General features: G+C 51.8%; 1 protein-coding gene across 4 annotated transcripts in view; it reads left to right on the top strand.

The window, feature by feature from the left end:
• DSCAML1 (DS cell adhesion molecule like 1) overlaps window positions 1-19,775 on the top strand; it is a 343,849-nt gene that overhangs the window by 168,684 nt on the left and 155,390 nt on the right. The window contains exons 4-8 of one of the 4 annotated variants that reach the window (XM_073321087.1): window positions 7,536-7,682; window positions 11,896-12,174; window positions 14,639-14,914; window positions 16,171-16,460; window positions 18,149-18,181. In XM_073321087.1, coding sequence (XP_073177188.1) covers window positions 7,536-7,682; window positions 11,896-12,174; window positions 14,639-14,914; window positions 16,171-16,460; window positions 18,149-18,181 — 1,025 coding nt within the window. Of the gene's footprint in view, window positions 1-7,535; window positions 7,683-11,895; window positions 12,175-14,638; window positions 14,915-16,170; window positions 16,468-18,148; window positions 18,182-19,775 lie in introns of all 4 variants that reach the window. The other 3 variants (XM_073321084.2, XM_073321089.1, XM_073321085.2) reach the window with 3 other exon arrangements.

Genomic DNA, 19,775 nt, shown 5'->3' with positions numbered 1-19,775 from the left:
CTGGCACCTATTGATTCCCCAGCAGTTAAAACAGAATGCGTAAGGAAATATTGGTCCCAGAGTATCAAGGGAAAGTTATCTCATTAGTCTTATGAACTATACAATGTGCTCTTTCCTGCAGCCCTGACTCCGCTGTTTTTATAAATCTATATTGGATAGAGCAGGAACTGGTAACCTGTATCGATTGTAATTTTTCACTTGAAATTGGAAGGCCCCTGGGGCGGATACTGTGGTTTCTTGGCCATTACAAGCTTCTGGGTCTGGAAATGGGCTTTGGCAATGCCCCAGGCTTGTATGTGCTTTTTTGGAGTTGAGATACTTTCCTAATAGCCTACCAAAACATGGCCATGCATGGAGACTCCTCTGCGATCCACTCGCCTGCTCACCAAGATGCTCCTGTCTCTGTCTAGATAATCTGATCCCAAGACAAGTCACCCAATGCACAGCCAGACTGTAGTCACGCTCCCCCCACTCAGCATTGGCTGGCCATGACACCACGAACCGAATGGCCAAACCCATATATGCGAGGCAGGGAGCTGAAGCCAGTTATCAGATGGGTGTGAAATAACAAGAGTAACCCTTCGCTGTACCACCTGGCAAACATCAGCTAGCTCCCTGCAGCATCCCTCGGAGGGTGAAGCCGGTTCCTTTGGACAGAGGAGAAACCTGAGGCACAGAGCAGGGAAGGGACTTGGTCAAGGCAAGTCTGAAGTGGCTGCCTCCTTCCCCAGATTTGGCTTTTTAAACCTTGCTTGAGTTGCTGTGTCCCTGTTTTCTACTCTCATGTCCTGCGGGGAGCGTGATGCATTGGATCCACCTTTTGTGATGCGGGAACACAAGAGAGGGAGGATGGAGGAGTAAGAGATGCCAGAGTCCCCTTCCCCCCCAACCATCCCATTGGTAGTGGGATTTTTGGAAGGTTATTTGCAGAGGCTGGTAGTTGTGTCTAGCTCTGAGAGCAGTTAAAACAATGCAGCTTCAGTCTGGCCACAGACACACTTAATCCTCTGCTTCCTGGAAACCTTTCCCACCTCCTGGCAGGCAGAAAGATTTGACTTTATTCCACAACCATCGGTGTTAATCTCGCTAGAGGAGCTGGCAATAAGTCACTTTGGGGAGGTGTCCGTTGGAGAGGTTCACATCAGTTATCACCCACATCTTTCCCGCCAACCAGTGTAATTCTCTTAGACAAAGTTATTTGCCCCTTTTTTAAAAATTGAAGAGACGCCATCAGGTTCTGTAGACCCTAAATTTAATGTCACGGTGTCTTTAAAATTGTGCATTGCAATGGGCAAGATGCTCGTTACTTCCAGTGCAGAGGGGTTTTGTCTTCACTCAAGAGGATCAACCTTTGAACAGTATTAAAATGGACGAATCTACTGCACACCCAGAAGGGTTTACATCTAAACACTCTTGTTGCTGTGAAGATAAATGATGGAACATTCATAGAACCCATGCTCCCCATTCCTGGGGAGTGCCCATGGGAAGGATGGCCTGCAGGGTACTGTGTATGCAGGTAATTGTTTCCCATCTTGCACTTACTTTCAGAGATGAAGCTCTTCCCTCCCTGATACCCTGGTCATGGAATCCCTACAGACTTGAGAACAGCTTGTACATAACTCAGTTCATACTGAACTCAACCTGTAGATCCAGGCAGAGCCACAGGCCAGTTATTGTCACTTGATAGTGAGTCTCACAATATTTGGTGGGTTTTTTTTCTTAGAGCCCCAGCTTCTGCAGTCATGTGAATATGGGAGAATCTCAGCTTTCACTGAGGAAAATAAGTTTCCAGTCCTCATGGTTGCAAGGAAAAGCTTGAAAAGGTGACCCCTGACAGCTCAAAGGATAGAAGGGAAAGAGAAAGAATGTTTGTTGTTTTTTAAACTCTCTTGGATTTGGGGGTCGTGACTCATTATACTTCAGTCCTTGGGTTGGCAATGTGGCACATGCTAGTGACCAGCAGAGTTCCAGGTGTGGACAGGATGTGCCGTGGTCCAGGCAGTCCTGTTCCGCAGAGAGGGCTGGCTTATTAGGGAGTCCCAGGGGTGTCTGTCTGTCCCTCTCTCTCTCGCAGAATGTTTCTGTCCAATTCTGAGCAGTTCCCACGTGATGCAGACCAAGAGGAGTGAAGGACTCACTGTGCTCTTTGCAGTTGGGTCTATGGAGAATGCTGGGCATTTTGCCTTCCTTAAGCACATGAGAAGCATCAACGTGGTGCTAATGGTCCATGGGCCCTTTGTTCTGAATGGCCTGATTTTCAGGTGTTGATCTCTTGTATTGAGCTCAGTGCCAGGCTGCCAGGCGTGATGCCACTGTCCTAGAGTGACTCCAGGCAGCAGGCTGGGATAAATAGGAGATCTGTTTGCCTGCTCTGCCTACCTCCACAGACCATCCTGCCAATGGTGATTCTGTTGGCGTTCAGGGAACGTGCCCCTGGATCAGGCGTTTGGAGTAGCTCAGGAAACATTCCCACCACCCCAGTGAGTTTGCTCCGGGTTTTACCTGGCACCCAGGGATTGGGGAGTTGAGTCAGGGCTGGTGAGTGCTCACGAAGCTCAGAGTGAGCCGGCAGAGTGCTCTTTGTATGTACCGGTGCCTCTGGGCTTCCATTGAAGCTACTCCCCCCAGCTGGGACCAGGGTCTGGTCGGCTGGAGAGGCACATATCCCAGCTCCCCTTGCTGGCTCCCTGCCTTCTTCCATGTATGGAGAGTACAAGCAGCCTCTTCAACTAGCTGAGCTGCTGTCCCTTGTCCGAGGCAAGCTTCCCCGCTGGAGTCCAATGGCTTGAGGTGGAGCCATATGTGTATTTTCTGGCCCAGCACATGGGTTAAGTCCATTTGCCCTCACAGCACTCCCACCCGGCTTTGCTCCCTGTCCACCTTGCCTCTAGCAGGCTGAACTCCTGTGGCCGGCTTTCTGGCTTGCTCCCGCACCCTGGGGAGCCAGCGCTTTTGCATGGCTGGCAGGGAGGGTTCTTATAAACGTATGGAGGCCATTTTCAGACCTGATGGCAGGGAGGCCAAGTGTAAATAGGTGTCAGGGCTTTATTTGTATTCATTTCATGGTAGGGGTTATTCCTCACCCGCCTCTGGTCTCCCTGGGCTTTTCTTCGCTCTCCATTGTGTGGGCTCAGCAGGTCCCTCATCCATTTCCCCCACAGCAGGCCATAATTTGATTCTCATCAAACATGCAGAACTGATGTTGCAGAAGGTCCCTCCAGAGGTTTGAACATCCTACTGCTGCTGTCTGCTCTCCCTCTCTTGCGCTGCGGGTCGCTCCAGCTCGGGAAGCCTTTGTTTCCTGAGGAGTAACACGGCGTTCTGAAAATGGTACCGCAATTAAATATGCACCAAAAAATGTTGGGGGGGGGAGGAATGAGGACAGTCAGGGTTGTAGAGCAGCAGTTTGCAAGATGCAGCGACCGCTCGTTGCCATAGAAACAGCCTCCCCCCTTGCTTAAAATTCCAGTACAGCCAATATTCTGTGCTTACTGGTTTGCTGAGAGATGAAACATTAATGATCTATTTGCATTTTATTGCAATTGCACCGGTGGGGCTTTTCTTTCTTCTTTTCTTTTTTGGATCTCTGTATTAATCCCTTGATACTTCAGATTGGCAGCTCAGAGCTGTGACTGCTCTGCAATTATGTGTGTGCTGCGGCATTGACTTTGCCATGTCATAACACAGAGACAAAACAACACATGCAGATTTTGGCTAATGAGCATCTAGCCCCTCCTTGTAAACACGGAGATAGAAATATCTCTTCTCTCTCCCTTCCTTCTCCTCCCCTCCCCTCCCAGGTTTTGCAAACCAGAGTGTGCAAACAACTGATTCATTGATCATTTTGATTCCTTGTCAGGTCTCCTTTTGGCTCCAGGGCCGGACATTGAGTTACTGGGCCTTAAAGACATTTTTGCATGTGGCTTTCCAGTCTCTGTGTTTGTTTAGGCATTCTGTTAAGTTAGATGAATGTTAATTGTTTATTGAAGTCACTATTTTTCTCTCTGTTAAGAATCCCTGACACAGAACTTGCTCTTACTACAATTAGAGTAGGATAAATGAATATCTGGCTGATATACAGCTAGATAAATTCATGGAGTATAGGTCCGTAAGTGGCTATTAGCCAGGATGGGCAGGAATGTCCCTAGCCTCTGTTTGCCAGAAGCTGGGTATGAGTGACAGGGGATGGATCATTTGATGATGACCTGTTCTGTTCATTCCCTCTGGGGCACTGGTCACTGTCAGAAGACAGGATACTGGGCTAGCTGGACCCTGGGTCTGACCCAGTAAGGCCGTTCTTATACTGAGATGGGAATGTGCCGGCTGGAGTTGGGGCTGACCATTACTCTGCCTTGTGTCGTGGTTTGCTGCTGATATGCTACATGGTAGGAAGCCTCCTCTGAGGGCGGTCTTTGGACTAGCCTGTGAGCGTTGCTGGGTGGAGGGGGATGGGAGGGCATCAGGAAGGATCAGGGAGTGGATTGTGAGTTTGTGCCAGACTGGTTTCAGATTTCTGGCCCCCTCACTTTAGAAGATCTCTCCTTCCATTGTGAGCATAAAAGATGCTCTTTCCTTTGCCTGAGTACAGAACTGTCCAGGCCACTTCCAAACGGTGGAAGCTGATTCTCAAGCGAGGCCTTATCCTAGGTGCTGGCGGTTCAATGGGTATCGAACCTGTTCCCAGGTCTGTGGCTAGGGGGTGCTGTGCTGATGGACGAGCCATCTTTCAGAGGAGAGAGAAAACTGGGGTTCTGCCTGTAACAAGGCTGGTTCTGGCGGGACCCAACGGAGAGCACCAAGTCAGGACAAATCACTTCAAGCAGGGCAGTTATAGCCCAAGGCTGGGGTTTCGCTGCACACCAAGGCAAACCAAACCAGCCAAACAGAGAAGACTTTTGGTTTTACTCCGCTGGCTAACCACAAGTCACACAAGCAATTCCCTTAGATGCTCCAGTTTCCCAGTATCCCCACCAGTGCCACTCGTTATGGGGATGAATGGTTATGAAAACCAATACCCCAGTGAAAGAAAAGAGGTTCTCTCGATCCCAGCGGACCAAGCCCCAGACCCAGGTCAATATACAAATCAGATCTTACCCACAAATCACGCTGTTGCCAATCCTTTAGAATCTAAAATCTAAAGGTTTATTCATAAAAGGAAAAAGATAGAGATGAGAGCTAGAACTGGTGAAATGGAATCAATGACATACAGTGACGGCAAAGTTCTTGGTTCAGGCTTGTAGCAGTGATAGGATAAACTGCAGGTCCAAATCAACAGCTGGGATGGGTCATCAGTCCTTTGTGTAGAGCTTCCACTTGTAGCAAAGTCCCTCCAGAGGTCAGAAGCAGGATGGAAGACAAGATGGAGGAGCTGCAGCAGGTTTTTATAGTCTCTTGCCATGTGGTCTCTGCTTTCTTTGTCCCAAGGACAAGCTGTCCATCACATGGCCTGGAAACACCTCAGAGTTCTGTCCATAGGCAGGTTCCTGCATGCCTGGCTGAGTCACAAGGTGTATCCGTCTTCTCTCAGTGGGTCAGGTGTGTAGCTGATGGTCCTTAATGGGCCATCCAGCAGGCTAGGCAGAGCTGACACCAACTTGTCTGGGGTGTCGCCCAAAAGTACAGCATAAGTTTGAAATAGACAGTATAGAGCCAATATTCATAACTTCAACTACAAAAATGATACACACATATAGACAGCATAATCATAACCAGCAAACCATAACCTCTCCATAGACCCCTTACACGACAGCCTTTAGACAATATTTGCTGCAAGTATAGAACAGTGGTCGCAACAGTGATCTGTACAGTTACAGATTATATCAGTAATGTCACACCGCCCATCTCTGGTCACAGAAGATTCCCATGGCGCTGCTCATTTTCATAGCCAAAATCAGACTCAGGAAATTACATTCTACCAACATTCTCCATGCTTGTGCAGTGGTGCTATGGGGCAGCGCTGTGCTGCTAGTGAACAGCTGCCATGTCCCACTTCAGAGGTGGCTGCATTGCAGTGGTGGGCCCAATCTTTTTGTGCTCTTTGGGGGTGAAAGGCTCTATCTAACCGTTAGGAATTGTGAGCACCGTTAGAGCAGGATGCAGTGTGCTTTCCAACGGGGAAAGCCAACTTTAGCCTCTTTCCAAAGCCATTTGCTTGCCTTCTTTTGCATGCTGCTGCTAAGTTCTTCCACAGCATGGGCGTTTGCTCATTAGTATGTATTAATATTCATGGTGAATTATAAAGCGGGGACCAGGTTAATAAGTGGGCTAATGACTCCTTATTCACCTGTGCACTAGCCTGAGGCATGGACAGAGAGGCCTTACTTTTGTGCTTCAGTGCGGGAATGTCTCCTTGTGGACTCTCTCACCATTCCAGCTGGCTTGGTTTATGCTGCTTGTTACCTGCTGTCCTCTGGAATCTTCCCCCTGGTGTTCAAGTATCAACTTAAGATCCTATTTGTTTTCGCAAGCTTCTAAGTAAGATCAGCTAATTATTGACTTGGCAGTATGGATTCCCTTTTAATTGCCACATTGCAGCACGGCACGCTGAGACTCCGCAGCACGGTCTGAGTTTGGAGTTGCAAGCTTGCCTCTCGCCTGGCCCTGCCTTCTTTAACAAGCCACCATGGAACCACCTCTCACTCTCCTCCCAGGCCCAGGGTCTCTGGTCCCTTTCCGCACGTTAATTGGGCCTGAGTAGGGGTACTGCAGAGACGTACTAGTTTGCCCAAATGGAGTATGATTAGACCCAGAAGTGAGGCCAGTGCCGGAGCTGAGAGTGCAGCCTTAAATTCTGTCTGTCCAGTGCATTTCAGCAGCCAGCCAGCACCACTGCTTACTCCTGTTGAGCTTTTATATTGGGAGCACATTCAATCAGATGAGGGGTATATTTTAAGTTAACTTGAAGATTGTGACCAACAAATAAGTTCTAAAATGGGCGCCGAACACCATTCCTATGGAATGTCACGGTCCACTTATTGGGGCACCCCAACCCCAGGTTTGCATTCTCAGGCAGATTCATCCACATGCAGAATGGTATCTGCACATCCGGCTTTCCGTCTGCATGTGTCTCTGATCTGAACATATGCTGCAGTGCTCTCCTTTCCTGATTTTAGATCCCCATTTAAAACTGCGGTCCCCGAGCTAAGGGAGGAGTCCGACCCTTGGTTTGTCTGGGCTGCCCAGATGCTGCATTGACCACAGCGGGCTCTCATCCTGTGCTAGCCGTTGTGCAGCTCCCGAGAGGCAGCAGGGCAAGTGAAGGACCAATTTTCCCCCTTGAATTCAGCTTTGACCTTGTTCCTTTCCGTAACTTTATGCAACTTTCTGTGGGAGTTCCCTTATTTTATGGTATCTTCAGTGAGAGAGCCCAGTGGTTGGGGTTCAGTATGTACACGGGTGCATGCTTCTCTGCAGAGCAGGCATTCGCTCACCCCATCCCTGGGCTGTGTCTTACTGCCTGGTGATGCAATATGTTTAGTTTGGTCAAACACAGAGAAATAACCGGACTTTTCCCTCTCTTCTGCTTGTGTCTCCAGAAAATAGGTTTTTTATTACTTTTTATGGAGGTTTGTACATATCGGACGTGCAGAAGGAAGATGCCTTGTCCACCTACAGGTGTATCACCAAGCACAAGTACAGTGGAGAGACACGCCAGAGCAATGGGGCTAGGCTCTCTGTGTCAGGTAAGTCTCTGGATCTGAACCTGCAGCCAGCAGAACTCAGCCGTCAATCTGTGTGTGCAAGTCTGTGTCTTCAAATCTTCTTATGTGTCTCCTGTCACCATGATATCAGAAGTCTCCCAAAATGGTAAAGTGTATCCACATAAAAGGACAGCCCAGGAGGTTCTAATATGACTGGGAAGTCCAGCATGAGCGCCTTGAAAGGGGCTAGATTTTCAGATGGTGCTGAGCACCCACCCTTTCTGGCATCTCAAATTGAGAATGGCCATGTTGGGCCAGACCAATGGTCCATCTAGCCCAGCATCCTTTCCTTCAACAGTGGCCAATCCCAGGTGTGTCGGAGGGAATGAATGGAACAGGTAAGCATCAAGTGATCCATCCCCTGTTGTCCAGTCCCAGCTGCTGGCACTCAGATTCTCATGACACCCAGACCATGGAGTTGCATCCCTGACCATCTTGGCTAATAGCCATTGATGGACCTATCCTCCATGAACTTATCTAATTCTTTTTTTAAAATCTAGTTATACTTTTGGCCTTCACAGCATCCCCTGGCAATGAGTTCCGCAGGTTTACTCTGCATTGTGATGAGTGGAGTCACTAGGCACTTTGGGAAATCTTGGCCATGGTTCTCTCTCTGTTTCCTCCAGTCAGCAGACAACGGCCTTTGTATTACCTGGGTGGAGAGCAGTTTATTTGCTTTTTCTGTGGGTGTGGAGACGGTGGCAGCACAGAGAGAATGAGGATGAGTGAAAGCCTGGATGGGGCGAGGGGTGGAGAAGTCCTGGAGATGGGAACATATTATCCTCCTGTTCATCCCCAGGAGTGCTAGCTCTTGACGAGAAGAAGCCAGCACAAGTTTCCCCACGGAGGGGCTTGGCTCGGGTCCCGTTTGATTGCTCCTTGTGTGACTCTGCAGACAGGAGCCTGTGGCAGGGTGCTGCAGGGCCCTCTTGGTTCCTGCCCCTTCTGTGCCGACAGGGTCACTCGGAAACCCTGGGGTTCAGTAACCACTGGTGTCGCTGGTTTACGGGCTGTGCTCCTGCCAACCCAGCTTGGGTTCTGGTGAATGCCCCTGGGAGGGAAGAGCTATTGCTCTGCTTCCACTCCCGTACCTGGCTTCCTTCCTCCCGGCTAATAGGGTGAACAGCTGCCTCCCATTCACCAGTTAGGTGCAGGATTTCTCTAGCCAGCTCCAAGTTACTTCCTTTAATGGGTGCTGGCATGACAGAGGGCCGAGTCAGCAATTCTTGCCCAGCACCCTGTCACAGAGCCTGACATGGGACCCACTTGGATCTGTATGGGGTAGATCTAAAACCCAGGCGCTGTACCCTGGCCAAGCTGCCAGGACCCGTGCTGGGCTCCAGTCTGCTGGAAGGAGCTCTTACCGTGTAATAATTTACGGCTCTTGCCCTCAAAAGGTAGCAGATCATTTATTTACATTGACTTCCATTTTCTTAGCAATATAATGGACTTAACTCCCTCTATATATTAATTATGATCTGGACATTATAGAGTTCTTAGAGAGGCTCTTGGTAGTACAGCAAGTTAATGCACTGGCCGTTCACCTCCATGGGCTTCTGTTCAAATGCCACCAAGGTCATAAGCACACGTGAGTGGTGATTCCAGCCCACTCCTTCCTGAGCATTTTTCCACTTGGCAGAAATGACCATGGCAGTTTCTTCACAGGGTGGCAATTGCAGGGGGTGCGAGCGTTCCGGTCTGAAGGGCATTGACAGAACTGGGGGTGGGGGAGTCCAGGGCTGGCACTGCAGGGGGTACGAGTGTTCGGGTCTGAAGGGCGTCGGCAGGGCTGGTGTGGGGACCCCGCGGCAGGAATTAAGTGCAGGGGGTGCTGCAGATGAGCACTGAGGGGCGTGGGCTGCGCTGTGTGTATGTGTGGGGTGTTGGGGGCAGGCCAGGAAAGCAGAAGACCCTGGAGGTCAGGACTGAAGTACCTAGGCAGAGGTGCATGTGGGGATCCCAGGGCTTAAGAAGGTTTTTGGGGGGTGACAGGTCAGGATTGGAGCCCCCGGCCTGAGCTGCGTCAGGACGGTTGACCCTGGCCTTTGGCACACTTCAGCAATTGTCCTCCCCTTTCCCTGCTGTCCACTGACTCTCCGCAGAGTGACACAGGGCGGAGTGGCTGGAGGCGATTTTGTGGCGGTTAGTGAGATTGGGAGTCAGCTCCTTGGCCAAGGCACAGACGCCCCCCTGCATTCCTGGTCCATCATCAGGAGGTACGGGAAGAGGTGCAGGGGCTTTGGCCAGAGCGGGATCACTCAAGTGGCAGCTCTCCATGCAGAACCAGATGCAGCCGCAAGCCGCCTTTCATCCAAGTTAGCTCATCTGCCGATTGAACTGCCCACTTGTCTTCCAGCCTCGCCCCGCCCCACTCCACTCCCCCTCCCCAAAACCTGGAAGGGAAGTGCAGCTGCCAGTTGGGTAGCCTGGGAAGCCACGCAGCACGGCACCGGGCTGTGGTGTGATGTGATGTGACAGGCCGGTATGTGAGCAGCCCGATGCGATGTGATGAAGATGCAAGTGATACTGCAGCAGAAAGCTCAGTCTGCATTGCCAGGTGTCGTGGGGAGCTCCAGGCGCCCCTGCCTGCCCAAGTTACTCTAATCGGGAGGGACTTCGCTCGGCTTGAATTCAGATCACCCCTTGCACCAATCAGCTTTGAGTCCCTAGTTCTCGACCACGTTTCTTGGCCTTGTTTGTGTCGGTTTTGGCTCCTGTGTTACCTGGTTGATGGCCGTGCTCTGGCTGTGCAGTGTGAGCTCGTGGTGAGCAGAGGGGCAGAGGGAGAATGGAAACCAGGGCTCCTAGGTTCTGGCACTGACTCGCAGTGTGACCATGGGCACGTCACTTATCTCCAGGCCCCATCAGTAGAGGAGGGATAATACGTAGCTACCCCACAGCGGGGTTGCGTGGGTTAAATAATATTCGCAAGCACCCTGTACTTCCCCAGTGCACCTCTCAGTGAGGACCTGTGCACTGTCATTTCGTATCCAAGAGCTACCACCTTGCTGCCCCATGGCTATTGAGCGAAGGAGCTGTCTGAAGGGCAGGGTCCAGTGGCACCTGTTGGCAACATCTGCCCAGGAGGAGGCAGGCCCGGGGGAGGAGGTGGAGCTGGGTTAGCAGCAGGGAGCGTGGCATGTTGTGCCAGAGTTAGCAGCTGGGCAGACCAGACGTTCAGACCCCTTACTGGTATGTGTCCCCAGCTGAAGGGCATGGACAGGAACCGCCCCTTCCCTAGGCTTTGCGCTGTCCTCTCCTGAAGACAAGACCCCATCACCAGGCTTCATATAGTCTTCTCATATGGACAGGACCCCTCCACTCATCCCTCCTGGGCTTTGCGCTGTCCTCTGCCAGGCTGGGGTGTGTTCTGTTTTGGGGCGGGGGCGCTCAATTTGGCTTGGCCCCGTGCTGGCCATGGCTGGTATTTCCATGCCATGGCGTTTTACTGCAGCATGGGAGCAATGAAAACGATGTTTTTCCCCTGGAATTGAATTTCATGCCTGAGACTCGATGATTAATTTTCTCCCCTCCTGGCCGCCTGATGGGCCCCTGTCCTTGTAAATTTTGAAATATACCACTGAATTTGTGTCTTTTGCACCAGTTAGGTCCCCTTGCATAGTTCCTACTGTGCTGTATTTATCTCACCCTCTCATAGTGAGAGTGTCTCCCAGCCTTCCTGGGAAGGGCCGGGGGGAGAGGGGAGGTCAGCCCAGGTACTGCCCCACCCTAGGCCGGTCACCCTGCTTGCTGAGCACATGCTAGGTCCCCACCTGCCCACACCTGTCCCTACCTCATGTATTCATGAAAGCCGTGCTGCAATTGGCAGGGCCCCGACTGAGATTGTAGGCTGGGTGCGTTGCACTGGCCAGCCCGAAAGCAGCAGCATGTGTTCATTCTGGACCCAGGGCCGCAGCTGGCTGTCCCATTCCTGGCCATGCCATGGGCCTATGGAGTGCCTATGTCTGGATAGTTTGTAGCTGAGTTCTGTGGTTGTGGCTGCCCCCAGGTCTCTAAGCACAGGCCTTCCCCGGTATCCCTGTCCTCCTGGGTCCCCAGTGTTTATAACCAAATGCTCTAGTTTGTCCTCCGCCCCCACGTAATGCACCAGCCAGATGGTGCAGGCTGAAGAAAGGGTGTGTTGGCCTTTGCTCCATATCTGCTTCTGAGCAGTTTGTTTTCTCTCTGCTCTTAGACCCAGCAGAATCCATCCCTACCATCCTAGATGGCTTTCAGTCCAGGGAGGTAAAGGCAGGCCAACTGGTGGAGCTTCCGTGCATCGCCTCCGGGTACCCGAACCCAGCCATCCGGTGGATCAAGGATGGGCGCCCACTCCCTGCAGACAGCAGGTGGACCAAGCGTATCACAGGACTGACAATCAGTGACCTGCGTGTGGAGGACAGTGGGACGTACATCTGTGAGGTCACAAACACCTTCGGGTCGGCCGAAGTCACCGGGACCCTCACAGTCATAGGTGAGAGCCGACCAAACAACGGAGAATGTAAAATTATGGGTCGCTCCATTGCACATCTGGGGAATGGGGGTTGGGGCAGTGGGCTCATCTGGGGAATGGGAGGTGGGCACATCTCTAGAAAGGATCCATCCATCTCTTCAGAGACAGTAAGCCTGGTTTCTGTTCATCTCATTTTATTAATATTGGAGCTGGGCGTGGGCCAAGAGGGTGGATCCCACCCCTCCCCCTTCCAGACTTTGGGTCAAGTGGGATTCCAGTCTGGATCTGAGGTCCATGGTTCAGGCCCATCTTTGCTCAGATCAGAAAGGGCCTACCTGGACCTACTCCCCAGAGCCTGAACAGTCAGCCACAGTGGGTGTTAAAGGGGAATCGTGACTGCTGCCGGATAGCCCAGTGCTGCAACCGAGTTTTGATTTCTCTTCTCCCTTGCATGTCAGGCTTGTTGCCCTGATGCCTTGGCCTGCATGGGTTTTATATGCCCTGGGTTATGTTCTGTGTGTTAAAGTTATGGCCCATTTTACTGTCTTCTCCTTAAACATTAGCAATAGTGAGGTGCGCAGCTCTGGATTTCATTGATCATGCCATAGTGGGGGGCATCCTCTCTAACCTCCCAAAGTCCTGGCCCGGCACTCCTTGGCCCTCTGTTAACCTGGGGTGGATTGTCTGGGGGCAGCCCCCTCTTGGGTTGTTCCAAAGTTCTGGCCAGGAATCTGGAGACATGCCTGAGGTCATCCCAGGGCTGTTCGTTTGCATGGGGCAGGTGGTTCTGAGGGATTCTAGCCTGGCTATTGCTGGTCCCTGTTCCAGAATTGCATGAGGTGGATGGGTGATCAAAATGAAATCGCCTTCTTGGCCCCGGCCATCGTACAGTGCCTGGTACATTGAAGGCTCGGGGACATCCCTGTGCTGCGTGCCGGAGCACAGTGCCTTGTTACACGTAGAGCGCAGAGCATTTGAAAGAAGTTTGTTTATTTATATCACAGCAAAATATCTCAGAGATCCCCGGATTTACCATTTTAATGGAGAGAACAGACCGGGACTGGTGGAAAACCAGAGCACTACGTTATGTGACTGGTTGGGTTATTAGTGTTAGTTTTATATTAGGGGCCTGCATGTTGTGTTTTGTTTGATTTTATGTTTAATAAACTCCAGCCAAACAGTAAATTCTGTCTGGGGAGGACATATATTTATTGCAGGCTTTGTTCCTGGGGATCTTCTTGGTCCCCAGTAACCCAGATGTGCAGCATGCCCCTGGGGATGGGGGGCATGTTTGCCCCAGCTCCCGCAGTGACGCTCAGCATGTTCTGCGTGTTTGTGGAGGGGCTAAAATCCCGACATGCCCAGGCGGGCGTGCATGGGGCTGGATCGGAAGGGGAGGCTCCACCCAAAGCAGCAGCATGCTCAGTGAGCAGCTCCAGGGAAGTCTCTGCTCAAAGCAGGCCTGTCACACCTAACACGTCAGCCCGCCATGATGTCTGCTTCCAAACGCAGCCAGCCTCTTCACACCAGCTCCTGTGAAGTCAGAGTGAAAACGATCCACAGGGGAGGCACTGCCTGGCCCTCCACGCTCCTGGCTGTTGGGCATGTTGCCCGCACCACGCAGAGGAGCGTGTGTGGGGGTGACATTAAGATGAGGGGCCCTTGCTGGAGACTCTGAGGAAGGTCAGGGACACACCTGGCTTATTGTGCAATGACATTTCATGTGCAGTCAGGCTAATACTTCCCCGGGAGAGAGACCACGTTAATCAAGGGACTCACGGAGTGCACTGTGCAAGGAGTGCTCCATCTCCCAGCCTCGCTGGTGCCAGCTGCCACGCCAGCCTTGCCCTACCCCCTGCACTGTGATGGTTTCTCCTGGCAGTGCGGGGTGCAGTTGCACTAACCCCCCCCATCTAGCCCCCATCAGGGGTAGGTTTTGTGTAAGGCTCCTGATTCCAGCAGGCCCCCTTTCCCCTCACCAAATCAACACTTGCTCTTGACTCAGCGGCTGCTGGAAAGGCTTAAGAGCAGGGTCTGGGCCTCCAGCTGGTCCGCCCTTCCCAGGAGTTGGCTGGTCGAGGCAGACTCCTGACCCCAGCCAGCAAACACACGTTCGAATACAAATTGCCTTGTCTTCACTAGGATTTGAGCGTGTGCTCACCAGCGCCTGTTGAAAACCAGCTCACCAGCGCCTGTTGATTCCTAGTGAAGCCAAGGCCTTGCTGTGCTCACTGCAGCAGGTCACTTGCAGCGTTCCCGACAGCAGCTTGCTGGTATCCTCCTGCTGCAGCCCAGGGAGTAGAAGGGAGACCTCGCTGCCACTCAGTGTGATGGGCCAGATTCCGCCCTGGTGCAACTCGGCTGGTGCAGTCAGGTTCCCCTGGGGCCCTCCACCTCCTGTGCCGAGAGAGAGATCGCTAGATCCTTTCCCCAGGCCATGAGCCCTGAGTGTTTTTTCTTTTGCCTCTCACCCTGTCGTGCACAGACCCTCTGCACGTGAGCCTCACGCCAAAGAAGCTGAAGACGGGCATTGGCAGCACAGTCATCCTCTCCTGTGCCCTCAGCGGCTCGCCGGAGTACGCCCTCCGCTGGTACCGCAACACAGACCTGGTGGTGCTGGACGACTACATCTCCATCCGGGGGATTAGCAACGAGACCCTCCTCATCACTGCCGCGCAGAAGAGCCACTCTGGGGCCTACCAGTGTTTCGCCACCCGGAAAGCCCAAACGGCGCAAGACTTCTCCATCATTGCGCTGGAGGGTGAGTCGGCTTCTCGGGCGTGACCGTGAGGAGGGGAGTCATTAGACGGTCTCTCCAGCATCCTTTGCCACCCATGGAAGCTCTGTGTGCAGAACAAGTGCAGGGGAGATTTACAGCATCGCTAGGAGAGGAGACTGTTGCCCCTGAATTAGACCCTACTCCCCTGCTTCCTGGCCTGTGTCCAGGCGTGTGTGTACTGGCCAGTGGGCTCCAGAGTTGTGTCCACACACAGCTGCAAGGTTTGCCCATTTTTGCTCCTGGAAGTGAGATTCTGCGATGCCAAGTGCTCCCTGTGCTTTGCCCAAGTGCTTGGACACTCCCAAGGTGCTTCGCAACAATTCACTGAACTACGCCATGCAATGCCCCTGCGTTGTAGGGGTCAACCCTGTACTGAAATGCAGCCGTCTCTGGGGCAGAACCAACAGTTATTTAACAGCACCTAGCAACACTACCCGGTATTTCAGGAAAGGAAAGGAAGGGAAGAAGAATTCCCGTCTGCAGGAGGAGCTGGGTGAGGCAGAATGTAGTTATCAGACACGGTGTGGTCAGGAAGTTGCTCTCCCTTAGTGAAGGTCCTAGGGTGCTTTTGATAACAGGTGGCCAGGACTTTAGTGTAACCTGCTGTAGTAACTGCAGGGAGAGAACCACAGCTGGGCCCTGTCCTCTGCAGGAAGGGTCTGTACCAAGAAAGCAAAATAAGCGACAGTAACTAGATGGGGAAAGGAGGAGCTGCCCAGATGGGGCTCATTGTGGTGCCCTGGCCTTGGGTATGGGCCCATCCCCCCCAAAGGCATCCTCCCTCCTCTGCCTCCCAAGCAGTGTCGTTCCCTCGAGTGCATGTGCCAGGGTGCAGACTGAGCCCTGTGTCCCTGCCCCTCTCATGCTCCCTTTTATGTCTCATCTGAAAAATGCTACTAAGCCAATGTCCCCCTGGTTCTCACCAGCCCTCTGAAAGCCGCAGCCCTCCTCCCTGGGGCATGCAGGCTGGGCATGGTGGGGCCCTGGCCAGGGAGCATGGCGTGTCAGGTACGTTGTTGTTGTTGATCTGTGTCGCGGAAGCACTAGGAGCCACAGCCCTGGACCAGAAACCCATTGTGCTGGGCGCTGGACAGACAGAACAGGATGCCCCTGCCCCCAGAGAACTGACAGTCTAAGTCGTGTTTAAAACCCGCCGTCAAGCTTGTGCCTAAATGCAGCTGCTTGCGAGGGCCCCAGCCTGAAGCCCTAACATGCCCCTCACCGGGTGTCTCTCCTAGATGGGACCCCCCGGATCGTCTCCTCCTTCAGCGAGAAAGTGGTCAACCCGGGCGAGCAGTTCTCCCTGATGTGTGCTGCCAAAGGCGCTCCCCCACCCACCATCACCTGGGCCCTGGACGATGAGCCCATCCAGAGGGACAACGGGCACCGCACCAATCAGTACACCATGTCAGACGGCACCACCGTGAGCCACATGAACGTGACCAGCCCGCAGATCAAGGACGGAGGGGTGTACCGGTGCGTCGCGCGGAACTCGGTGGGCAGCGCCGAATACCAAGCGCGAATAAACGTAAGAGGTGCCTGTCTACTTTTAAATATCAGCATAGGACTCATACTGGGCTTTGTTCTGTTCTGTTTTTTGGTAGAATCTCTCTTCTTTTGTGCCGTTCCACCCAGCTCCCCCACTGCCCTTGCTGTACTTTTAAAGTTGCTTCAAATCATCAGCATGCACTTGATCGAACAAACCTTCCCTGTGGTTCATCAAGTGAGGCAGGACGTGGGGAGCCTACGGAACTCGTTGCCACAAGATTATATTGAGGCCAAAATCTTAGCAGGAATCCCAGAAGAATCGGGTGTTTATGTGGCTATTGTGGACATCTACAGCTATGTTAGAGGATTAAAATCCATGAGGAGTGTGGTGAACCCCCATGCTGCTCTCCCGAAGCCAAGCTTCAGCAGTGGGGAATGGGTTGCACCCTCCTCTGAAGCATCTGGTGCTGGCTGCTGTTGGAGACAGGAGACTGGGCTGGATGGGCCCCGGTCTGGCACTGGCTAGCCATCCCGAGGTGGCCGGCTGTCCCATTCGAAACATTTTGTAGCATATTGAGGCAAACATCTCAGTTTGTAAAGTAGAGCCATGTCTCGTGATCCAGCTCTCGGAGAGTGGCTCCGCACTATTCCTTGGGAGTTGTCAGGGTCACCGTGCTGCAGAGGTGCTGACTGAGGAAAGCCCCTGCATCTCAGTGCCATGTGGTTCCGTGCTCCTCAGGGGTTATGTTCCAGGGCTACATTGGGGCAAACTGCAGATCCAGATCCCCCCAAAGCTGGTGGTTGTCACATGCCAGCGAAGTTCATTGCAATTTCCACCTTAAAGCTGCATGTCCCTTCCATTTCTTTTTCTGCAAATGTTGTGGGAGAAGCTAACGCTCATCAGAGTGAAGGATTTTTGCTGCCAGAAGTTAGGAAGACTATAAGCATCATATGCCCCGCCCTGCCAATGCACAGCAGTTCTGACCTGCAGCACCCCCCATTCCAGGCCTGCCCCATGGCCCCAGCTTTGCCAGTGTAACTCAGCCCTGATCTGCTCCACCTCCTACTATTTCAATCTGGGCAGTGGGGAGAAATCCCTCTTCTCCTCCCTTCTAAACCTAACGCATCTTGGGCCTAACCTGCAGTGTCCTCTGCAGCACCCCCAGCAACACCAGTCATTGGTTTCTGAGCAGATATTGCCAACTTCACCAACCGTTGCCTTTGGGAGGAGCCGCCAATTTAATTCCCACTACAGCCCTGGGAGGATTTGGAGTCCAGCTCCCTGGAGATGAGAGCTAGTGCACGCACCCACTCTGCTCTCCTCCTGTTGATCAAAGTGCAGCTGGTAAATATGTCTGTTCCCCCAGAGAGTGGCTCCAGCTGATCCCAGAGGGTGAGCAGTTGTGATGGGCAGCGGGAATGTGCCCTGCAAGGCCTCAGCCTAACTTTTCCCTACTTGTTTTAACTGCACAGTGCCTTGGGGCCCTGCCTCACCTCTGACCTGTCCACCTCATAACTCTGACTCTGTCCTTCCTTCCCAGCACTAACTGCCCCTAGGCATTGGAGTGTGATTAAACCCGATGGCGAGCCAATTTGTTAAATCATGACAAATGAGCTGAATTTTCTCTTTGATTTGTCATAGCTGTATTTTCTTTGTCTGCTAAAATCCATTGTGCTGTTAATCATTCCTCTTGTTATGGTTGGAGCATGCTGTTCTTTGCATTACAGGGACTTCTGGTGGGCAAAATTCTAAGACACAAGGTACAGTATTAGCCGGTGACCGTTAACAGTTAAAGCTTCCGATTGTATAGGTATGAACTAGACAAAGCCAAAAATAACATTATTTTATCTACCAGAAGCAAGTTTGAATGGCCGTGTTCATCTGTGTCTCCGGTTTGTGATGGTGTTTGTCTGGAAGTCCAGTGAAGCTGGGCTTTGGCTGCCATTGATCACTAAATCTGCAGCAAGTTCATCGCTTAGCAATGGGAACCACTAGCAAAGTTTGTTGTTGAACTTTTTTTTGTTCTTTAACGACAGATCCCTAGATTAGAATGCAGGGTTCCTTAGTCTGGGTACATGCACATCTCTCTGACAGGGCCAAGGGGCTGTTCATCAGGAGCAAGTTTTTAAAACTTTTCCAAGTCCTCTGTCAAATTTACTCCCACTTTTACACACCCACCCACACCCTTTCTTTTCTGCTGGTAAGAAGCCAGTGTTCCACGGCCAGTATAATGCATGGGTGTGTGTTCTTGAGTAATGGCTGCCTTATGTGAGTTAGCTGGGTCTGAAGCTACCAGTGCTGAATTTGATTCAAGATAGAGGCAGGAAGGGTTGGTAGCTCTAGGTTTGCCTGGACTGTTTCCACTACACTCCCAGAACTGTCTGGGGGTGTGCAGCCCTTTTCCCCTTCAGTGCTCAGGGGAGAACTTTGTGGCTGATGCTTCTTATAAGATGCTTTTTTCTTTGCTGGGTGTTTTCTTTTCTGATGGACTCTCTGTTTTTGAAGTTGTATCCCATCGACACCCCAGAGTGAGGGCTGGCAGAAAGAGCGTTTTTAAATCCATTTTTTATATTATTTCCCAACTGCTTTGGAGCATTAGAAGTGGTGGCTTTACAGAACATGAGGCAGCTGAAAACATCACCAAAGCACCTTCCCCCACTTCTGCCTCCCTCAAGGCCCAATTTCATCTTATTTTCAGAGATTCCAGAAAAAACTCCCCCAATTGTGAAATCCCTTTTCAGTAACTTTTGGAGAGAGTGGGTAGGAGAGATAGGAAAAGCATTAAAAAGTGAAAGCAGCAAACTGCTTTTGAATGCGTTTGTTTTACATGCCAAGGAAATGCATCTTCAGTAAGAGTGTCCTGCATACCTGATTAACTCGGAGTTCTGCGGTTCGCCTCAGGCTGGGATCCAAGATATAGTTGATCTTTACACTGTAGGTGGAGTATTAGTTTGCTGTTTCGTTTGGGCAACAGCAGACAACCAGGAGAACAATATGATTGTTGATCTAAGACACATGGTGTTGAAATACTCAAGTGTTGTGTTCTCCTGATCCATAAACGAGCCTGAAAGCCAGAGAGAAACTGCTAAACAGTGCCTTTTCAGCAAAACATGGATCCCTTGCTGGAGGCTCAGGCAGGCTGATTTTAAAGTGGAGGTAAAATAGTTTGCAGTTGAGATTGGCGGTGTGAGGTCCTGCACCTGGCATGTTCCTTTTTAAAGAGGCATGCAGGGCAGCTGTGAGTGTGTTAGAAGCTGATTGGAGCTTAGGGAAGCAGCACAGAAACATACAGCCTCGTCAGCAAAGCCGCGCTGTCCCTAGCATTACCGGGGGTGCTTTCAGAGGTATGCAGAG

Source organism: Lepidochelys kempii, chromosome 22, assembly GCF_965140285.1.
Source record: "Lepidochelys kempii isolate rLepKem1 chromosome 22, rLepKem1.hap1, whole genome shotgun sequence".
In the NCBI taxonomy this organism is placed as follows: domain Eukaryota; kingdom Metazoa; phylum Chordata; order Testudines; family Cheloniidae; genus Lepidochelys; species Lepidochelys kempii.
Note: the sequence above shows the minus strand (reverse complement) of the source record. Positions and strands in the feature narration are given on the sequence as shown.